This window comes from Misgurnus anguillicaudatus, chromosome 20, assembly GCF_027580225.2.
Source record: "Misgurnus anguillicaudatus chromosome 20, ASM2758022v2, whole genome shotgun sequence".
In the NCBI taxonomy this organism is placed as follows: domain Eukaryota; kingdom Metazoa; phylum Chordata; class Actinopteri; order Cypriniformes; family Cobitidae; genus Misgurnus; species Misgurnus anguillicaudatus.
In genome coordinates this window covers 23,762,204-23,785,188 of record NC_073356.2, presented here as the reverse complement: position 1 = coordinate 23,785,188, position 22,985 = coordinate 23,762,204, and the positions used below count along the sequence as shown (strand labels likewise).

At 38.7% G+C, this 22,985-nt stretch overlaps 1 protein-coding gene across 4 annotated transcripts in view; it reads left to right on the top strand.

The window, feature by feature from the left end:
* Positions 1–22,985, top strand: part of trps1 (trichorhinophalangeal syndrome I) — a 124,560-nt gene that overhangs the window by 8,101 nt on the left and 93,474 nt on the right. For all 4 annotated transcript variants that reach the window (XM_055219731.2, XM_055219732.2, XM_055219734.2 and 1 more), the window contains exon 3: positions 20,509–21,356. In XM_055219731.2, the coding sequence (XP_055075706.2) occupies positions 20,509–21,356 (848 nt within the window). The remainder of the gene's footprint in view (positions 1–20,508; positions 21,357–22,985) is intronic.

The following is a 22,985-nucleotide window of genomic DNA, read 5'->3' as shown; positions in this document are numbered from 1 at the left end:
AACCTGCTGGTGAACAGCGAGGTGCGGGCAGCGTCCGCCTGCCAATTAGCCTGATCCTCCTTCACTCGTGTGGAGCCTTCTTGCAGTAACCCCGAACTAGCACCGAACTAATCTAATTAGATAGATAGCACAAAAATGGTCCCGTACTGCTGGCTGTACAATAAGGCAGCAATTTATTCTAGTGCGGTGTTAAAGGGAATGGTTGAGTGCAGGCCTGTTGTTTTTAGCTGGTTGTTTCTGCGAGGCCGTGCTCCATATGGTGTCAAAGGAAAAACAGGGCCCAGAAAACGGGGTGAAGTAAATGGGGTCGAGGGCTGCTGCGAAGCTGCAAAAACAAAACTTCTGCAGTCAACCCTCTTGAAATTAAAGGGTAATACCGAGCACGCCACACACTCAGGAGTTGTTTGTTTAAAAAGCCAAACTGCATTTATCAACATCTTCATCTTCATCGCTAACAGCATGATTAATCTGATGTTTTTCTTCACCATGCCATTTCTTTTTTTTTTTAAGTAATTGCCAATCCAATGATCAGCTTTGACAGAGTGCTCCTGACCACATTGTTCACACATTGAGTGATGTCTGCACAGCGTCAGTGCACAGCAATATTACACTTTTGGTTGAAAGCCCAGATTCTACCTTGTGCAATTGTGTAGTGCAAATGCCGTGGTGTAGACTGAATGTAGCGTTAGTAATGTAATGCATTTTTTTTTCAGCTTAATGACATTGTATTTAAATATTTGCTTAAGTTCACTGGTGATCTTTCACTAGCTGGTTGTTGGACAAAGAGTTGACCATCCTATCCCATCCCATGCAATTTGTATTGCTTTATTACCTCCTCCGATGTCAATGCATCTACCTTAACCTGCCAATGACTCTGCCACATTTGCCTTTTTTCCCCTAGGACACTATGGTGCGAGACGCATCACTAAAGTCCCCTTTGGGCAGATTTAACCCTTTTGAATAGCAGCCAGAGGCCATTGACAGCAGCCTCTTGTATCCCAGCCGTGTCTTTGGCAAACACAAACAGGAGCCTTCAAAAGATCTCTCCATTTGTTTAGAGGAAGTCCCAGAGGCTTGTTACGCTCCCCAGCCCCCTTCTCTAGTGGCTATCAGATGTTTATCCTGTACAAGCAGGGCAGTTTACAAATGTAAGTGTTGTCACAACACATGTGGAGACAAAAAGGCATCACGTCAAGCAAGGATGCACCTCACTATTAGACCGCCATTATTTTGCAGATTAGAGCAGTTCAGGTGAATGTGCGAGCTTGTCTTGGTTTCAGGTTTTGAGGAGAATTGAGGGCGTCCGGAGTGGCAGGACTGCTGTTTACTGCTGCCCTCTGGGCTGTGATTTGGATCGCTCTGTCTGTACTAAAGTTTAGCTGGTTCTCTGAAATGTCTGTGATCTTAAATGTCTGGACTGTGTGTTTTATGATCAAAGATTGAAGATAGGATTATGTGGTACTTAATCAGACCTTGCTGTGGGCTAAGATCAGGCCAGACACAATCTTTATGGGATTTTCTGTGCTTGTTTCAGAGGAGAAATAATCTAGAATTCTGTGTAATGGATTTAAAATTTGTAATATAATGGAGGTAAATGTAGCTCTGATTCAAATATGTGGACAAAAAATTCCTCGATATGAGTGATAATTTGTTGCGATTACAATCTTTTAATGAATTAAATATGGAATTAAAAGTAAATATGAAATAGTTTGAATTTCTATGTCATGCAGACGCTAGCTTTCTGTGGTCAAATCTTTGACCTCGGCCTCAGATAGGCATCAGCCTGGAGGACAGGAAGGCAGGAGTTGATACACACAACATACAAAGTTCTACTGGCTCTCTCTCTCTCTCAGTCTCCTAGACTGAACTCTGCTGGCTGCACTTCGTCTTTGTCAAGCGAAGATATAGAATTAGTAGCTTACCAGGCATCCCTCCCCTCCCCATCGCTACCCGCACCGGACCATAACTCTTCTGGCACGGCTGAGGAACAGACCCGAGAGCTGGTTCCTCATCTGTGGAGGCCGGCACTCTCAACACCTATTATGGTCAATGGACCTAGGTCCCTGTCAGGCCCTGCTGCCTTTTTGATTCACCACTCGCCTCGGATTCCGCCCCAGGTCCCGGGCGTTTTTCACCATGTCCTCAACTTCCAGATAGGAGATAAAATATCCATAAACAGCACTTGAAAGAGAATGTAAATGTTTATAGGCTTACTGCAAGACTTATCTGATATTGTTCTTATTTATACGTCGGGGTCGGTTGACTTGAGGCGGTCAGGACGCCCGAGTTGGAGCCAAACGACTTTTAATGCTCCCCTCGCCTCGGCTCTGCCAATTTCAGCATGGGGAGAAGATTTAAGTGGACAGTTGGACGGTAGAGGACTAAGCTAGTTACACCAGGCTGGAAAGAATGTAAAAACAATACAACGTTGGGTCTCTCAAGCACCTCATCTTCTACACCTCATACGGGCTGCTACCAAAACTTGTCGTGTAGATCCAGTGTGGGACTTTTCAGGTTTTTGTTTTGCATTTTTTTAATTGAAAGCCTTTTTAAAATCTTTTCTAGAAGCCCCATTTCTCTAGATCCTAATCTACAAATAAATCCAACACTCTGTCACCTCTTTCCTGGCTCTAAACAGCACTCAGAGACACTTAAATTTTCTATACAGTTTATCTGTGCCATACATCTGGGAAATGTGCGTGTTGTTGCTAACAGAGGCAATGATGGTGACTTCATAGGAGGCTGTTGAGTGGAGAGCCTAGTGCTTGCGTCGGTGTCTGGATCCGATTTGGATCAGTTGATAGTGCTTACGTGCTATCGGGTGATTCGTGCCCAAGTGCCCTACTCGGGGTGAGAGTTATTGTACAGGTACTATACAGGTTTTTGTGCTGGAAAATAGACACTTACATGCACTCACATGCACTTATATGCACAGGTCTTTACATGTCATATTCTATCTTGTATAGGTAAGCAATTACCCTAGCAAAGTATTAAACACAGGCATCATTACCCGACCTTTTCTCTCAGAAAGATATTACTAACAGGAACATTTTACAGTCTCGGAGTCTAAGCCACAGGCCACATTTGTGACAGGGGTTATAAGCACCCTGCGTTGCCTCTTTCACATAACATGCAAGCACCGGCACTTAAATCCCACAGGTCTGGGGATATCTGGCCCACTTCTCAGGATATAAAGGCAGCATGATGGAGAGTTTGTGTTATAGATAGCAGTGACTTCACTTTCTGAGGTATCAAAGTTTATGGGGCCAGGTTCCATCCCTGTCCTCAGCTTACTTTAGCTGCTCTTCTAATAGCCCAAATAGCCTAAGAAGCTAAACAAGGTGAGGTGGTTTTCACCGTGAGTTGTCTGTAACAATATTTTGCCCTTCAGGGAAGCCTGTTTCTGCTTCCGATTTTTTTTTTATAAGACTAACGGCGAATAAAATAAATGATTAAAGGAACGGCACTAATACAAAATTGGACAGAGTGAACATTTGTTTCGGTTTGAAAACCATATAATGTGTAGGATAAAACCGGAGAGCGTGTAGCAGCGATAAGAGAGATGGCAGGTAAGTCTTTGCATAAGGATCAGAGATGGTATCACAGGGTGCGGTCATTTCTATCAAACAGCTCTGATGACTAATCAGTCCCAAGGCTATATAGCATTTGAAAGGAGAATAATTGTACTAAGCAAATAGAGGAATCTTGTACAACCAGTGCGGTTGAACTGCTTCCCTTTGCATTGAAATTACCACACATTATATTGGCCTACTTTATTCTTCACACTGTACAGTAGAGAGACTTTTTTAGTCTTGGCAATCGAGATAAAGCTGAAATGGATTTGCTTAGGCAGTGTAAGTGTCCTAGGTAACCCAGTTTGTGTTTATCTGTCAGATTAACAAACACCGAATATTGCCTTTATGAGGTCAGTACTGGTTTATTCGAATTTCTTTCGTAACTTTGCAAAAGATTGAAACGCTTACACTCAGTGTTAAAACAGAACTCCTTCCATGGGTGATTACAGTACATGCAAAAATTTTATAGGAGTTACTTGGTGGATTGTGAGTTACCTCATGAACTTCACATAACTATGGCTAATCACCAGGATCTGCTTCAAGTGGTTGTAAGTGATAAAGATAATGTGGGTTTCTTTAGCTTCTGGTGAAGTTGTGACACCCCTTTTGCCTTTCACATCCAGCTAAACCAGTGTTGGTTGACACGGGACTTAAAGGTTTCTGATCGGAGTTTCACACAAATAATAATGATATTTTTTTTAGGTGCTTTTCATGCCTATAAATATCATTCTTAATTTGGTGTGGTTGATTATTAAAAAGAAATGTATCACCCGTATGCTGGTTTGCATAGTTACTCTTCATATAATGCAATTTAATAAATATTTGTAATGAGTGCCCTTTATCATTTATTTCAAAAGCACCCCAGCTTATTTTCTTTGTTTTATAGTCATTTTATTCCGAAATAAATGGAGCCCTGTAATAAGTTGGGTGAGCATCTGAAGAGACGCCTCAGATATGTCGCAACATTTTGTGCTTTTTCTGAGGGGAAATGCATCTCAGGCTGTGGTTTACTGTCGGTTTCACACTGTAGCTGCAACAGCTTGCTTTGAATAGTTAAAAAAATCATTGCACCACAGAATTAAAATCAACTTTTTATTTTTACAACTTTATTCCATCTTTTCCTTTGTTGAAATTTCAGTCATTGTCTCCGCATGTTTGAAATCTCTGGATCTCGTATCTCAAGATGCGTCTTAAAGCGGTACTCCTGTGAATAATGAAAATTAACCCATGATTTACTCACCCTCAAGCCACCCTCGATCTACACGATTATCTTTTTTCAGACTAACGCAATCAGGGTTATATCGGAGAATGTCCTGGCTCTTCCAGGCTTTATAACCGTAGTAAACAGAGACCAGGGAACAACTTCCCAAAAAGTGCACATATGTAATCCACCCAGCTCCAGGAGGTAAAAAAAATGCCTTCTGAGGGTAATCTATGTGATTTTATACGAGAAATATCCATATTTAAAACTTTAAACTATAATAACTAGCTTACGGTAGCGGGCGGCCAATGCGCATTCACAAGAGTTTAAACGTAAGACTTACAATGCGAAATGATGAACGCGGAGGAACAGAAGTGACACCAAAACATAACGACAGTCACAAATAAGAAGTCTAAACCAAGGATTTTAAAGAAAATAGAGGATTTCGATAAGGGGATATTGAGTTATCTATCTGTAGCTAATCTTCCGCATCGTACACTATGTTTTTTGCTGATACTCTCTGGTGAATGTGCATTGGCTGATAATGGTATAAATAGTTATTATAGTTTATGCATTTTTAAAATTATATTTTTCTTAAAAAATTGCATCAATTACCCTTAGAAGGCCTTTATTAACCCAACTTTTTGTGCTTTAAGATAAGAAGTTGTTCCCTGGTCCCAGTTTATTGTCATTTTAAAGGGGCCATGGCATTCAAATCTGATTTTTTCCATGTTTAAGTGCTATTATTGGGTCCCCAGTGCTTCTATCAACCTAGAAAATGTGAAAAAGATCAACACACGTAACTTTTTTTTGGTAAACCATTCTCTACAATCACATGAAAAAATAAGTTGATGTCATAAGGAGCTCTTGTTATAATAATACCGCCCCTTAATCTGCACTCTCCAATCACAGCACTGCCATTTAGTGCAGAGAAAAGCACAATTGAGTTTTAATTGCAACAAACCACCATCATTGTGATCAGTATTTCATCAGCTCATTTGCATTTTAAAAGACACACCCAAAACGGCACATTTTTGCACACACCTACAAGGTGACAATTTAAACATGCTTTAATAAATTATTTATATGGTATTTTGAGCTAAAACTTCACATATGTGCTCTGAGGACAGTAAAGATTGATAAAAGTCTTGTGCCATGGCCCCTTTAAAGCTTAGAAGAGCCAGGGCATATTCTAATATAAGTCTGATTGTGTTCGTCTGAAAAAAGATAATCATGTACATCAAGGATGGCTTGAGGATGAGTAAATCATATGATAATTTTATTATATGCTGAAGTATCCCTTTAAGACGGTCTCCATGTTGGTGGGCTGCAATCGGACGTTTCCTCAAGGGTAGGACGTTGGGGAGATGTCAGCTCGTAAAAACCTCAGAAGAAGAGCAGAGAAGGAAATTAAAGCTATTGTTTTGCTTGCAGGGTCATTTTAACTGTCTGCAGGTCCTTCATGGGAATGTTGAACAACATCACAGAGCAGGAGGTGTTTCTGCTACTCCATAAACAGGGTGTGAAAAGAGGAGAGCAGGGGGAGAACAGAGGAACCCAAGCAGAAGTGATTTTCATCACAGCCTCTGGGTAGCACATTGTGCAATGAACAATCACGTCTAGCTTTTCCTGTTGCTTCATACATATATTTTTAGATAAGTATTTTAGCACTGCTTGAAGTGTGTCACATGTGGTGTGACTTTTCTTTATGAGCTGCATAGTTTCAATTTGGGTTAATATGTTGTGTGTAAATATTGAGTTTCAGTTTTTACACTGGAAATCTGACAAAAGTGTAAAGGTTAAAGTTTATGCAAAAATATACTTATTATTATTGATAAAGAAAATTAAGTTGATTTTATATTATTTGAGCTGTGCATCTAAAATGCATTTCCAGAATTACTCTGGATTCTGGATGTTCCAATTTTATTTTTCTTTTACATTGATGACTCTTAATAGACTCACATTACTGTAATGGCATAATTAAGTAAGCATGACAGCAGTACAACAATATAAATGTATTTATTATACAATAATTAAAATAATTTTCAGCATTAATAAGAACAAGATGATTTCTTTTGCATAACCGTATTGAGAATTAAGGGCGGAATGGTGTTTAATTGTAATGAGTTGTCAATGCAAATTGTCTTAATAGTCCTAAATAGGTTATACTGTTTTCACACAAAATAAAATATTTTTATTTATTTTTGGTGTGAAATATGACCCCAACATCTTTCTTTCCAACTTTGCAGGAATCACCCAACCATTCAGCAAGCATCATTCATTCTCAAAGTCCTTAAACCTCCACAAGATCTTTCTTCCCATCTGTATCTCTCTCTCTCTCTCTCAATACGCTCGCACTCGCTCTCTCACACAGTGGCGTTGGCGGAAGCCTGTTATCTGCAGTTCTCTGTAGAGCGCGTGATCCCTGCCCCTCTCTGGCAGCTCGGGGCCTGTGATCACAGGAAGCTTAAGGGAAGCAGTTGTTCTCTGTTGTCTCCGGTTCTAGCATGCGCTGATTGAGTGCACAGAGACCAGGTCATTCAGACAGGGGTCTCGCTCCTCCCCCTCGTCGCTCCCTGACTAGAAGGCTGATTGTGCACAGGATAGTGTTTGGGGAAAAGGGGGCTTGAAAGTTCTTTCTCTGTCCCGGCGTGATTACGATACTGCCCAGAAGGTTTTGGGTCTTGAAAATTAAGCAGGTTGTTGTGAGCAAGGCGATTGTGGGTTGTGAAGTCACACGTGACTGGAAAATTGTAAATTCGAGGCAGATCATGGGCTGCTTTACAAATTCAAATGATGCTGTCGCTGGTGTATGGCAGATTGTGTTTTAGTTCTGAAAACATCAAATTTTCCCTTTTAATATTAAATTGATGCATATTAAATGTGGTTTGGTCGAGTGCCGCAGGTACATGCCATCTACAGTTCAGATGATTAAGAAAAAAAAAACATAGCGGTGGAGGGTGGGGGGTTTTAAACTTTGCCATCATTGCCACAGGCAACAGTTTTCGCTGTTACCTCTTTGATGTGAATGAGTTCTCATGAATAAACATAAGGGGGGAGTTGTGTTGGTCGTATTGTGTACCGTTGACATGCCACGTAAGAACGAAAAAAGTCAGAGAGGCACTTAGTCACGGGCCCTTCTTATTGAGCCCATCACCCTTTCACAAGTCACCTCGCGAAAGGGGGGGGGGGTGAAGAGAATTATGGGAAAAGCTCTTTATTTTTGACATGCCAGCCCCTTCTCTGTTCTTACTCCACAAACACACTTTCTCTCAGACCCCGTCTCATAGTGAAACGGCATATGGCTAAAGGTGAGGGGACTTCCTGTCAGAGAGTAGATTATGAGTTGCTGTGGGTTTACTGTCTGCTGCTTGCTTACCTGCTTCACACTATTTTATGTTTCAAGACTTGATAACTTGATGAACATGTAAGAATGAAATTAAGGATGCAGCTTGGGATGTGTAAAACTACATATTTTTAAAAATGGACCAGTCTGTTGGTTGCCTAAATAACTGTTTGACAAAATGGTCTTGAAGAGATACAATTCTGTTATCATTTACCAAACAGTTTTGGGACACCATTGACTTTCAATAGTAGGGGAGAGCGGGGCACAGCCTAACGCCTTTTGGTTTTGTCTCAATCATTCAAATAAACATTTGAAGTTTGTTTCTAGTACTTAACATTCTTGGACAATTACACCAAAGGTGACAGAAGTGCAAACATTACATAGATGGGGTTAATTGTAACAGGCAGGGGGTTAGTTGTAACACTTGCTAAAAATTATGTTTGCAGGCAAATATTTCAAAACTATTTTGTCTACATACTTGAAGTGGACATTGTTTATATATCTGTCTATAATAGACAGGTATCCACACTGTATTCATTCATCCCTTTTCTAATAATAGTTCAATTATAAATGGATACAAATCTCTAAATATGTGAGTAAAAAAAGGCAGCACAATTATGACAAAACATTTTTATGTGACCCAGTCTGTAATAAACATACTACAGTTTCAAAATCAAATTCTGAGATAATGAGCATCAAAGTCTGATTTCAGCCATTAATTTTATTATGATTTCAATCTTTGATGTGACCTTATTCAATCAATATTAAAAACATGAACAAAACTAAATTTGACACACGATTTTTGATGAGACAGGCACATTTATTTTGTCGGCAGCCAGCAATCATTCGTGTGTAGCCTATTTAAAACAACGGCAAGAATTACGCTAACGGTAGTGGTTTTCATATTGTAAATGCTGAGGAGTTAGTTGTAACACAGCGTTACAATTAACCCCGCTGGGTCAAAATATTTTCAAGCCCACCAAAAAAGTTGCTAAGAGCTGCAGACATATTTCAAAACGATGCTATGTTTAAGTCAACAAGACACTGATTAATATGACATCGCATTGGATTTGGTATCTTACACACCCAACTTGGAAACCGAAAAAAAACATATGATGAAAAAATTTACTTACATGCCACCAAAACACTCGTTCATCAATAACTCTCTGGAAAAACGTTATACATTTTCAATAATTTGCAGGAGATCATCTTTTGGCAGCATGAAAAAAATACCGGAAATACAAAACGCTCAACCTTGTGCAACAATGTAAACAGTTCGTGTTACAACTAACCCCGCATTAGTTTTTGCCCCGCGCATCCCTATTTTGTTTCTACTATGGAAGTAAAAACTGCTACTTCCAAAACTGCAAACACTGCTAAAAAATATCTCTCTTTGTGTTCAGCTGAACAAAGAAATTTATACAGGTTTGTAACAATGTGAGGGATGAACTATCCCTTTAAGAAAGCAAGCGATATGTATTTAGACTGGTTTGGATTTACCAATCCCCGATGGTACTCTTTTCTAAAGGGTGTTTACGTGATATGTTTTTTGCATTAAAAAAACAGCTTGTCTGAGTGCAACAGCAGTGCATTACGGGGTAAGATGAATTTTTAAAAATCGGATGAGGGGATGTGCAAACTGCATGCTTATTTAAGCACAGCAGGTTAAAAAAAAAAGTTTTACAACAACTAGTTGACTACTGTTATGGCGCCCTCACATTATCCTAACTGCGGCCGAGCGCATTTGACCCCCAAAGCCTGGTTCGTTTGACCAGTATGATCGCTCTGTACCATGCCCGGGTGCGGTATGGTTAATCATGTCCTGGCCCGCTTGCAGAGGTGGGCCAGATCGCAGTTCAAATGGAGAGTTGTCAATTGCAAAACCACTCACCTTCACCTGCCTTCGGGTTGCAGCAGGGTTACGCGAATGTCTGAGCGGCACATTTTATATAAGTATAAAAATGTATATTCACATGTAAAAATGTATACACTACACCCACATATATGATGTAAAAAAAACTTTTATTCTGCAAATGATTAGTTGCGAATAGTTGTTATTCAGCCCTAGAGGGGGACAATCGTTCTCAGGCACCATTAAAGGCAACCGTGTCTAATATGTGTGTGCCCTTACTCACCCCTAGATAGGAACATGAAATATTCTCATTTGTTGTATGTAGTTACAAACCTTTTTTTTTTAATGCATATCTTATTTTACTCATGAGTAGCACTGATGTGGTATCTTATCCTACTCGAAGTGCACCAAAGCCTTTCAGTTGTACTATTCTTCCCTCATAGCTCAGGAGCCATAAAGCCTGGCTAACTCTATGAAGTTTCAACGAGGAACAATGTAGTCTTTTCTAGAAGTGCTCTTTGCTATTATTCCTCCTCTTTCTTCTTTGCACGCTGATATTTCAAAGTCAGTGGATTATTGGGTATAGCACAGATTGGCGTTCCCGGACATCTGTACCGAGACAGATTTTGGCAGTCCATGGCTCCTTCAAAGGCCTCAGTGTTGCAGTGGCAGCGTGTGTGTTTTTTTGTCTTCCTCTTACTTTGAGGATGGGAGGAGATTAGTATGCTGTTCCACACACACTTACACACCCTGTGAAGAAAGCCCTGTCTTCTGGCAGGCCTGTTGATTTATTTCGATCCCTAAAGATGTCTCCTCACTTCTAGTTTACATTAAAGGTTGAATCGCTTGCGAGTGGCTGCCTGTGTTTCGTACTTTCTCGTCTGATGAACTCTTCAATGTGAAATCTGTCTTTTGATTTCGCTTTCTCTGGTTGGCTAGCTCCATAAGAGAAGCTGAATAGAGGAAATAATAAGAGATGGGGTTGCCATGGTAATAACGTTCTTCATTTGTGTATGTGTAGAAATATGATGCTATTGCTACTCAAAGGCAGAATTGGTATAACTAAGATGTACTGCACAAATACTGCATGGTATACAGATATTTTTAAATAAAAGATATCTTATTGTTTAGGTAATGGCATGCTGGTCTAATGTTTGCCGAAAGCTGTTCAGGGCTAAACAGTAGGGGTGAGCCCCATGGCCTGGGGCTAGTGTAAAAGATCATGGCCCTCACTGGGACAGCCATTGTTGTCATCTTTTGTTTGTTGATCATAAAGCTGTGTTTTATGTCTTTCAGCCTTATAAATCACATAAAATAGTTTTTATTCAAATCTACTTTTGGAGTATTTTTCGTAAAGATAATAGTTAAATTAAAAATAGAGTTGTTTTAAAGTTTTTCCTAAATTTACATTTCGATTTTTGTCGTAGTGAAGTTTGCTAAACCATACGCGAAATCTAACCTGCATTTAAGGCCACATCCACACAAAGCCAGTGCTTCCCATATCCAATCCGATATTTTTTCCTCCGAAAACACGAGACATCACATGTTACATGTAAGGTGTGAACAAATGGCAGAAATAATGCCTTAAAGGGATAGCTCACCTTAAAATGAAAATTCTGTCATCATTTACTCATCCTCATGTTGTTCTTAACCCGCATGAATTTCTTTTTTCTTATAAACACAAAAGAAGATATTTTGAGAAATTATGGTAAATACAGAGCAGATAGTGACAATTGACTTCCATAGTAGGAATAAAAAAAATGTGATGAAATTTAATGGGTACCGTCAACTGTGTGCTTTCCATCATTTATCAAAATATTTTCTTCATCATTTATCACAATATTTCCAAAATATTTTTTCCTTAGAGACATGCAAATGATAAACATAGTTTGCCTATTTGAGCGATTATTATTAAAGAGATTATTATAATTTATTCGTGATTTCTTCGGCTTTACCACAAAAATAGTTTCTGTCTCTTTTAACTAGGTGGGCCAGCCGTCAATCTGAGTGGGCCAGTGCCTCCCTGGCCCTTACAGTATGTGGCCTTACCACTGGTGAGGACACGCGTGTCATCGCAACAAGTTACCGTTCTATTTGGAGTTTTAAATACAGATTAACATTCACGACAAGAAACTATCTGTGCTGAAACTGAGATCAATCACCAGCTTTACAGAACAGCATGCAGATGATAAGCAAACGTGCACATTTTTCCTGTATTTTCTGTTATCTGTGTAAGAAAAGGGCTAAAATATATACGGAGTGGCTGTACGCAAGACACAGTGTTGGTTTCAGATTTATGCACTCTGGTTTAAAAAAAAAATGCAGATTCAAGCTCCCCAACTGCCGGATCCGACTGGGTGAAACGCCGATTTGAAAAAAAAAATACAGCTAAACGTGTCTCTAACTGTACGTTCACACCGGCGCAGACTTGAGCTTCCAAAGTTACCGGAAGTCATTCATTTACAATGAAAGCTGGCTTCTCTCAGCTGCAAGGAGCGTCAACTCCATCGGCGTTGCGTTTTGGCCGTTTTGAGCGACCAGAGCGTCAATCAGAAAGTTGAAAGAAGCTCAACTTTATGGTAATGAGCTATGATCCGGTGCAGCGGCAAGCAGCGGCAAAACGTCAGCAACCAATCGGAATATAGCGTAGACGTTCTTCGCTGGCTGATTCCGGAGAAACATACAATGTAAACTTTTGTTCCTACAAAAACATTAGTTCAGAGAAAAGTTCAAAGCGGCCAAAAGCGTCAACAAGCATCCCCGTACTTTTTGACAAGCATCCTTGACCAGGCGGCCTAAGCTTCTTTAAAAGCTCAAGTTCTTCGGCGGTGTGAACATACAATAAGTTGTGAACTCACACACCCGGAGCAGTGGGGAGCTATCACTCTTTGGGTGAAGGGTGCCTTGCTCAAGGGCATCTCAGTTGCTACCTGCTAGCCTTGAGAATTAAACCAGCAACCTTTAGGTTACAAGCCTAAACATCAGGCCACGACTGGCCCATTTTACTGTTTTGTGTGAGACATGCTGGCATATGTAAATATTAGTGAAGGTGAAAAAAATGGTGATCTGGGTTATGTCTAGCAGAATGTCTTTCTTTCTTTCCTGCTTTCTTGTTCTGTGTGTATTGGCATTCAGTAAGGGCCCTGATACATGTTGTTGTTTCTGATGCTATGGACACAGAGCAGAGCTGCCATCTCTTACTGCCTGTTGCGTCCTCTAGGTCACTTTTTCACTGAATAAGAGGCTTTTCTTTCTCTTTTTCTATATGAATGCCTTTGATTGGCTGTTCTAGATCGCATGGGAGATTTTACTGGTTTGCAAATAAAAAGATCCAAACCTTCTTTAGCCAGCAGCACTTGTAAAGTTAATTGAATTGAATTAAACGGAAGGTTAATAGAAATTCTTCTTTTATCTGTTTCCTCTGCATTTCACTTAATCAGTGTAATTGAAAAATTGAAATTCTTTACTCCTACTTTCAAAGAAAGAAAATCTATAGTCGGTCTTATGGTACAGACAAACTTCCTGTTACTACAGAAGAAAAATTGAGCACTTACATGCAATTGACTCAGTGTCACAGCTTGGCAGTTATCTTGTTTTAGAGGCAATTATTGCTTTGCCATAGTTTAGACAGGGGTCAAATTAATGTGACTCCCAACAACATGGTACCTGTATAAAAATGAATGTATCACTCAGATTGGAGGAGGATGGATGTGGGAGATGTCAGGGAAGGGAGGAGGACTGATTCATAGCCTTCTTCCTCCTCATGACATTTCGCTTTAATGATAAATAATTGCGCTCTGTATATCTAGCATCTCACATATGTGTTTTCCATAGACCCTCCACATGCTTTAAACTGTGCTTCACAGACAGTAATGTGATTTATTCCTAATGTTACAAACGAGATTAAACTCTACTGGAAGACGAATCGGGGTCCTTCGAGTCCTTTCTCACCGCAAACGTCTGTGGCGGTGACATCATAAAGGATAGGAGGAATAATAAAGTGGGCGGTGCAAGGTGGGATTGCTGGGAGAACACTTTTATACTCTTAGACGTGACCGCACACACATGGTATGCTTGACGGATTCGAGTTGTGGCTAATTGCCATGTGTGCTGGTGAATATACTATTGTTAGGGTGGAAAGTCAGGCCTGTTTTGTTTTAAAATAAAAAATGAAAAGAAAAAATGTCAAACTTTTGAAACCTCTTCATTCATTTGTAGCTCCAGAAAGCCAATTCTTGGCAAATGCTAGGTACATGCGAGAATAAATTGTTGATTCTGTTAAGTTTAACATTGCTTCTATGATCCAACCAGTTTTAAATTAGTTTTTAAGCACAGCGACGCATGAATATGAATGTATATTTTCTTTATTTCATCTACTTCAATTTATGATGACAGTAAATAAAGGAATATGAGTCCCATCATTTTAGATCTTAGGGAAGTCAATATTCTGCCTGGCTGATCAGCAGGGTGTGCGCGCTCCCGCAAGTGTGTGTATGTATTGGGCTTAATATTTAAGACTTTGCTCAGATCCACCCCCAGCTGAAGAAAGCGTCGTTCTGATTTACGAGGGACGGTTTGGATAATGTATTTTGAATGAACAGACTTTATGGATGGAGGGATCGGAGTGACCCGGACTGCAGCGCTCCGTGGGGTCTTCCAGCTGTGTGTGTGTGAATGTCCGCTCTCATCTGATCCTCCTGGGACTGTGAGGTTGAGAGGATTACTAAACTTAACATGAGAGATTGAGATGGGACGCAAGTCTGAGACCAAAATCAAACCATACGGACTTGCTTGAATAGTTGCCGTTTCTTTCAATTGAGTTGTTTAGTAAAGCATAGTGTGTTTATTTGTTTGTGGGATGATGAAACAAACTGTACTTATTGTTCACTGGAACGATGGAGATTTTTTTATATATAAAAGTTTTATATATATATATATATATATAATGTTATAGGTAATTTATGGCTCATACCTTTATGTAGCTGTTTCTATAAAATTTTTATAATAGTAAATGTTATGTGTGCTTAGGGTTGTCACGGTTATGAAATTTGTCTGATGGTTAATTGCCTAATAAATTGTGACTATAATGACGTTTAATTGTATGTTTTATTGTTTGACATTTAATTCTCATACATTTTTTAAATTTAATTTAATGTAAAATTACAATTTAAATGCTCATTTTTTCCACTGTATTAAATAGCTTTGCAAGGTATCACGTTTCACTGTCAGTTAAGGAACGCCGTCTGATACAGTCTCATTTATTAAAGACGCTGCAGCTCCCCCTTGTGTTTTTTAGAGAGATGTGCAATCATTGCGGTGATCTGAAATCATCGCGATGAGGTCAAACAATCGCGATGAGATGATTATTTAATCATTGTGACAGCCCCATGTGTGCTATAGTCAGTCTTTGGAAGTTATGTAAGTTAAAAAAGGGATGTAAATTGAAATCAACTTAGATATCTAGTGAACTGATAAAATATAAACTGTTGCATCTGAATTATTGAATTAGTAAAAACTATTTAACTCATTTATGAACTAATTGTTCAGTTTGTAAAATGATTCCTAAAAAGTTAAAAAGTATTTCTGAATAAACGATCAGATTGATTCAGTACTAGATTTTAATTTTATTTTATTAATGGTTATCAGAAAACAATGATTCAATTTTGCTCTGTTTCGCAAAACTATCTTTTAAATATAGGATGTAAGTTTTATGGACATAGCAATGCATTTGTTGTCCTTTTTGGGGTATTGTGGAAAATAGTTGTGTGAAGATTAATCAAAATTCTCCCTTTGTGGTATATAAAAAGAAATAATGGCATATAGGTTTGAAACAACATGAATGTGCTTTTTGTTATTATCTTTGCATGGAAAATATTGTGATTTTAAAATAAGTTAAAAAATTTAAATAAACGCGCTTCATAAAACACCTCTGGCATAGATCCAGACAAACTGAATCATCTTGTTAAACAATGCAGGAATAGCATTAAAAGGAAGGGTATTGCTATCTTCTCAGCATGTGTTTGTTTGTATGTGTGGGTGTGTTTACGAAGACACATTAAGCAGTAATGTCTCACTATGCAACACCTCACCTCTTCCACAGGTGCTCTTAATCATAGCAACTCTTAATCTGTGAACATGATAGATAAATAAATGCAGCAAACACAAACACATGTAGACTTAAACTCTTAGATTTATTTCCACCACCGAGCTAAAAGGCCCCTCAGGGTTTAACTTCAGCCACCTGGACATCGTCTGGACCTTTTGGACCCACTGACTTGCTCTTATCCTGCCATGACTTAAATCCACTACTACTAAAAATTGGGTCAGACTTGCTCAGGAAATCCCCTCGATTTGTTGTGTTTGAAATAAGATCTTTTAAATGAGTTTGACAATAAAGATGACATATTTGGAGTCACATTGCCCTTTTATAAATGAGGCTCTGCGTGTATGTGTCCAGGCCTTTGGATTTCATAGAGTCAAGAGAAAACTGTGATGTTTGTGGATTCAGTGTTCATTTACCTCTGATGTGTGACTGTTATAAAAACTTTGTTTAGCACTTTGCTTATCATTCATTTCATTTTGGATTATAGCGATATTGTATATTATATTATATGTGTGTTTGTTTGCATCAAGCATTTCAGGAATTTTATACTTTTGTACATTCGTCTTATTTCAGAGAGTATAATTTCTTACATATTGTTAGATTTACACAGAATTTGTGAATAGAAAGCTCAGCAGATTTTCCACATAATTTCATAGCCACAAATGTTATTCAAAACATCCCTTGTGTTTGTGAAATGTTTTGGTTAATTTATGCTTTCAGGTAGCAATGTGATCATTGTGCTTTCACCTCCTTTTAACACTGCTTTCAATATTTTAATTTGTCTTCTTGCAGAATTTCATCATAGAAAAACACAGAGAATATGTTTGCAGGTTATGTTTTGGCATGATTATTATTATTGCTAAATCAAGTTTATATTTAAGAGGATCTTGCATACACAATGACCGTCCTTCAACGAGATGCCCATCCGATGCCTGACCAGTGACCACCGGCGGAACCAGTTTAATTCGCTTACCCTTTCACATACCCCGATAGTATTTTTATATATAAATATATATGTATCTCTCTCAGGGTTTTTTTCCCCCTAGGAGTTTTCCCTCTGGACTAGCCAGGAGGGTTTTTCTCCTAGGGTTTTTTTTTGTCCCCTGGAGAGTCCGTCACCTTTGGCTTAACTTACTACTTTATTGTATACGTTACATTATTACTACGCTCGCTTTTCTATGCTTTTCCTACATCTATTAATGTGAAGCTGCTTTGAAACAATTAACAATTGTGAAACGCGCTATAGACAGTTTCAGCAGTAACAACATAAACAAGCCGCTGTCGCGGTCCGCACGTAACTTCCGGTAAACTCCGCTAAGAATAAATAACAACAAAGTTCTTTAAACATAGTTTATTTATATAACAACACATAGATTACCTAGGAAACCAAAACATTTTGTTATTTTCGACAAGGCATTTGTTCAAGGGATCAGTTTAGCAACTAGTCAGACCATTAAAAAAATGAAACCAGAAGTAAGGTTCGGATCCAGACGTGTATTACGTGCGTCCGATGAAACCGTCTATATAAATAAAATTGAATTGAATTGAATTGAACAATGTGAATGACTAATTTAGTTTGTCTGTATGCAAAACTTGTTGTTTAGGGCTGTCACAATGATTAAAGAATCGTCTCATCGCAATTGTTTGACCTCATCGCAATGATTTCAGATCACCACAATGATTGCACACCTCTCTATAAAACACAAGGGGGAGCTGCAGCACCTGTATAAACGAGACAGTATAAGTTGGTGTTTCTTAACTGACAGTGTAACGGGATACATTGCAAAGCCATCTAATACAGTGGAAAAAACAGCATTTAAAGAAATGCTGCAAAACTTTGATAAGTAGTATATACTCCAAGGTAAAACATACATTTCCAAAACAGCAATTCCAAATTTAGGGAAGTGAAAGATGCTATTCTTAAGGATCTGTAAGGAATACATTTTTCATGTGGTCCAGTACTAATATGACTTTAGTAGGATTGGCTACTATTTAAGGCCTGTTCTGGTATAGTCAGTTTATTTTGATTGCATTTTTATTTTCAGATTTTTTCAGACACTTTATTGTGTTTATTTCTTATGAAGAATTTTCAGTTTCATTAAATAATTACTTTTAAATATGTATTATGTGTATTCATATTTACTGCCTGGTAAACCTTGCAAAAAATTTAAATAATCACAACAATGTGTAAAAAATTATTTCATGAAAAAAAGAGAATTAAATGTCAACGCAATAAAACGCAGTTAATCGTCATAATCGTCACAATTCATTAGGCAATTAACAGTCAGACAAATTTCATAATCGTGACAGCCCTACTTATGTTCAATGGTATGTTTCTTAAACATGTTCTGTGGCTCTTTTTAGTATAATGTTTAGCAGAAAGGTTTCATTTCAGCATTATCGGTTTTGTTTAAATTGTCAAAAGGTCATTTTTCGTCTCTGATAATGTATATAACAGCACTTTCTAGGCCTAAAATTTTCTTCTGAGGCTGGTTGTAGTCACGTGCACATATCAAAGCTTAGTGTCTATGCCCTTTGATTGAATTGTGACTCCCGTCATTAAGCCGTGTGGTGAGTGCCCGAGGGACGGACTTGATCTTTTCTGCTCTGCATGGAGAGACTGCTGTTGATCTACCCCACTGCCACATTTTTTAATTAAGAAAATTGATCGTCCTGTCCTCTTCAAAAAGCATATTATACTTTATTAACTTCTACACCAGGCTCAATATCAAAAGCAGAGCCGTTTAATATAGCGAAGGATTGGTGGGGCTGGAGAGAGAACTAGTGATTTGAATTGACTGCTACAGGAAGGCAGCAAATGCCTAGGAGCTATAAAAGCAGATTATTCTGTTTTTAATGGTGGATTGGAATGGTAATGTCTCATTGCTTCTCTAGAAGTTTTAATATAATTGTGCACTCTATCAGGTATTATTAAGTTTGCCGCCCTATTCCATTCCTTCTCAATGTTGGTGAAGATGTTCCTGATTATCATTCTCTGATGAAAGGATGTACCATTATTCTCAGATAGAGTTTGCCGAGTAATTCACTCCCCAACGGATTCTTTTGTCACCAGATTTGCTCTGGACTGTTACAGTTTATGAAGTCTTTCTCTGATCTTAAATTGTATTTATTTTCTTCGGAATTAAGTGATAATTACCATTTTGTTTGTGTACTTTTTAAATAAATTTTTATCTGGTAATTATTTGGATGTGATACTATAATAAGCTGTTTTAGATGTTTAATGGCACATTAAAAAGGTCAGCTTTAAAAAATGATATCAGCCATTATATTTACCATGTCTGCATTTGCTTTGGAAAAAGCAATGCTGATATCAAAATATTTTTTTTCCTGGAAGTACAAGCTCCGTTTGGGACATATAAACGTAACGCGTGTGTGCATTTCACATCACTATTCATTTTAAACTGGTTCCACCCTTGTGTGTTTAGATGCTGGGATGTCTCATATTTGTTCAGATTTGTCTGCTGGTGATATGACAGGGCGTTGGTTCAGTTTGTGAGGTAGTGGTTCAGATTAGATTTTCTTGAGACTTTTATTAACTTTACTTTGGTTAAGGTGTGGCTATTTCACTGCAATGCATTAATTGCTTATGCATTTACTTCACGGAATAAGTGAGGAAATTGCTCTCAATGGTCTGCCGAAATAAGACATGGCATGGTTTTGTTAGGCTAATCATGAAAAAAACATAACTGCCCACAATTAAAACTGGGCAACAGACACTTTTACCTCGCAATCTAAATTCTAAATGTTTTATTATGAACAAATATATAATTGCAGGCAAAATCGCACTTCTAGCATTTTTGCATTTTTAGAATAAAAAAAGTGTTTTAGGCCGATATTGTATTGATGAATCACTTCGCTTTGAGCCTTTCCCTGGTCATTATTTAAACAAACTTCTGAGGACAATTTGTTGTGTGTATATATATTTACTGTGTAAAGTTAATGGTGTTTTAGAAGTGCAATTTTAGTTTCTCTGTCTGATGTGAACAAACACTCATGACCTCATCGAGCAATGATGGAAATCTTTTGCCATGAATCACTTTATAAATTCCACATTTTTTTCTTTCTATCATCTTTGATTTTGTTAACTGATTAAAATGTGTATCCATACGCCACATCAGTGACACAAGCACGCATATTGCTTTCATTAAAATGTCATCAACAAAGGTCGGTGCCGACATTCACTGATATTAGAACCTTGTTGCTGTTTATGGATTAAAATGGAAGATTAGACCTGTTTCTAAAGCAGTTCTTCTGAAATGATTTGAAAAACTATGCAGAAGCTTTTATAAAAATACTTTCGAGAGCCAAATGGGCGCCGTGGGCTCCAGAAATGTTTTTAACATGTGAGCAGTGTGTTGCTTGAGTAATGATGCGTCACTAACACTGGTCTTCTTCTCTGCTGGGTTCCAGATATGGTGCGGAAAAAGAATCCCCCTTTGAGAAGTTTCGGTGGTGAGGAAGAGGACGGAGAGGCTGTGGCGGCGGAGGCCACGGGCCCAGAAACCGGAAACGGCGGGAGCCAGGCGTCTGAGCCCGACGGGCCAGTGAGTGAAGAGCGGGAAGAGCCGTCCTCCCCTGGACCTATCAAACCAGACAGGCCTGACTTCTCCAACCATAAACAGGTAGGCGCAGAGACCGGGCTGCTGGACTCCACTACTTCCCCGATGCACTCCGAACCAGATGAAGGAGGGGACCCAGCACATTTAATGGCTGGAGACGGAAAGGATGACCTAAATGGTCTGAGGCCTGCCACACGGTTTGGCTGCGTTATCATACAGGGCTGCAACAGTAATGGAGATGAAAAAGACCTTGACCATAGCCCACTGGGTTCTCTCAGCCCTCATGGAGTAAGTGTAGAGGGCTCCAAACTCCCTCCCGTTACCCTTTATCCTCAGAGGCCCATAGGGGGAGTGGAGGAGGCCCCTAGTCCACTGGGAGCTGAGACTGGGGCTCCTCCATCCACCTCACCCAAACTGCAAGACTTTAAGTGCAACATCTGTGGCTACGGTTACTACGGTAATGACCCCACAGACCTGATCAAACACTTTCGCAAGTACCACCTAGGCCTGCACAACCGGACTCGACAGGACGCAGAGCTGGACAATAAGATCCTCGCCCTACACAACATGGTGCAGTTCACAGCCCAAACACAGCCCAAAGATTCGGCGCGGCTCCTCGGCCAATCAGCTCAAAGCGGCTCTGCGGCAGAAGCGGGGTCACCCAGGTCTTCCGTACTCAATGGCACCTATGACGTACAGGTACTCATTAACCAGACTTGATTCTGCCCCAGACAGTCTAGCTTGTGGGTCATTAGGGCTTAAAAAAAGTTGCATGTGCATGCAGATGTGAAACTAAAATGTATGTTACAGAAGCTAAACCACAACATGTTGGTTACAAAATGTGACGCATGCAAAGTCACGCTCACACACACAAATGAACATCGGCTGAATTAATACCAAAATTCGACAAGGCCTCTTAGTATCTGCTTTTATTCATAGTTTGTCATGCATGTGTTTTAAAATAACATTATGAATAAGCAAACTGCTCAGTTGAGATTAAAATGCAAGCATCATTTGTAACGTCACCTAGGTGATTTCTGATTCCTAACAAACAAAACTAAAACCGTTGAAGGAAATTGGTCTGGATTATGCTAACTTACCGTATGCGGCTTTGTTCTGTGCCATGACTTTTTGGCCGATCTATCGATGGTCTTGCTTTGGTGGATCATGTTTAAATAGACTATTGTGCGAGCAGTTACCTGCCCTGCACATGTGCATGTACTCAATCAAATGAACGGCGCATGTGTTGAGCATTCGGCACAGCTTAGAGTACCTGATTTTTTCCTTCTAATAACACTGGCTACAATCTTTTCAATTCGAAATCAGCATGTCTGCAAATTGTCGTAATACCATATAAATTCTCAGGGGAAAAGTTTGAATAATGAGTCTATTCAGAATTTGTCCCTAGTGGAATTTTCCATGCAGTAATATTGACGACTGCGATTTCTCATTTTCCCAATAAAAAGGAGGGGGGAAAAAGCGTAGGGAAGCCGAGGAGGAGAGCCAGTAAAAACACAGGAGTCGATTTATTTTAAATGATGGGTAATGAACAGATGTCATAGTCATTTATCGGCCCAACTTTCAGCACGGTTTCACTCTTCACCTTAACAATGTCATGTTTATGGTGGCATACGCTTTTTCGAAATGGGCCACGTTTGGAAGGCTCTCTTTGCCAGAATAGGGCTTTGTCCATTTTACCAATTGTAGGTAATGACTTTAATCAATTTCCTCCCTTGTAAAACAGTGCCTGCTTATGTTTCTATTGGCAGATTTGTTCAGTCTATAGATCTGTCAGTTTGTCTATCCATCTAACCATGTAACTTATCCGAGTTTATCTTAATTTTTTTTTTCAAGTGTACTTGATTATTTATTTCAATAATAATATTAATACTCATATATTTATAATTATTATTATTATTTATGTATTACTATTATTAGTATATTATTATTATCATTATCTTTATTATTATTATTATTGTAATTATTATTATTATTATTATTATTGTTGTTATTATTATTAATACTCATATATTTATTATTATTATTATTATTATTATTATTATTATTATTATTATTATTATTACTATTATAAATTAGCTAAACTTTTAATATCTAGGCTTTTATTTTAATATTTATCATTATGGAGACTTGATATTGTTGGTTATTGCAATTACATATTTTTACCCTATTATACCCTATTTGAAAAGCTGCATTAAGAGTCGTCTTTCGTCATTTGCGGGATAAGTGCACTCAGCTTAAATGCAGCATCTAAGACAGATGATTCAGAGCAACCAGCTGAGACTCCAAATTAGTCCACAATGTATCTGT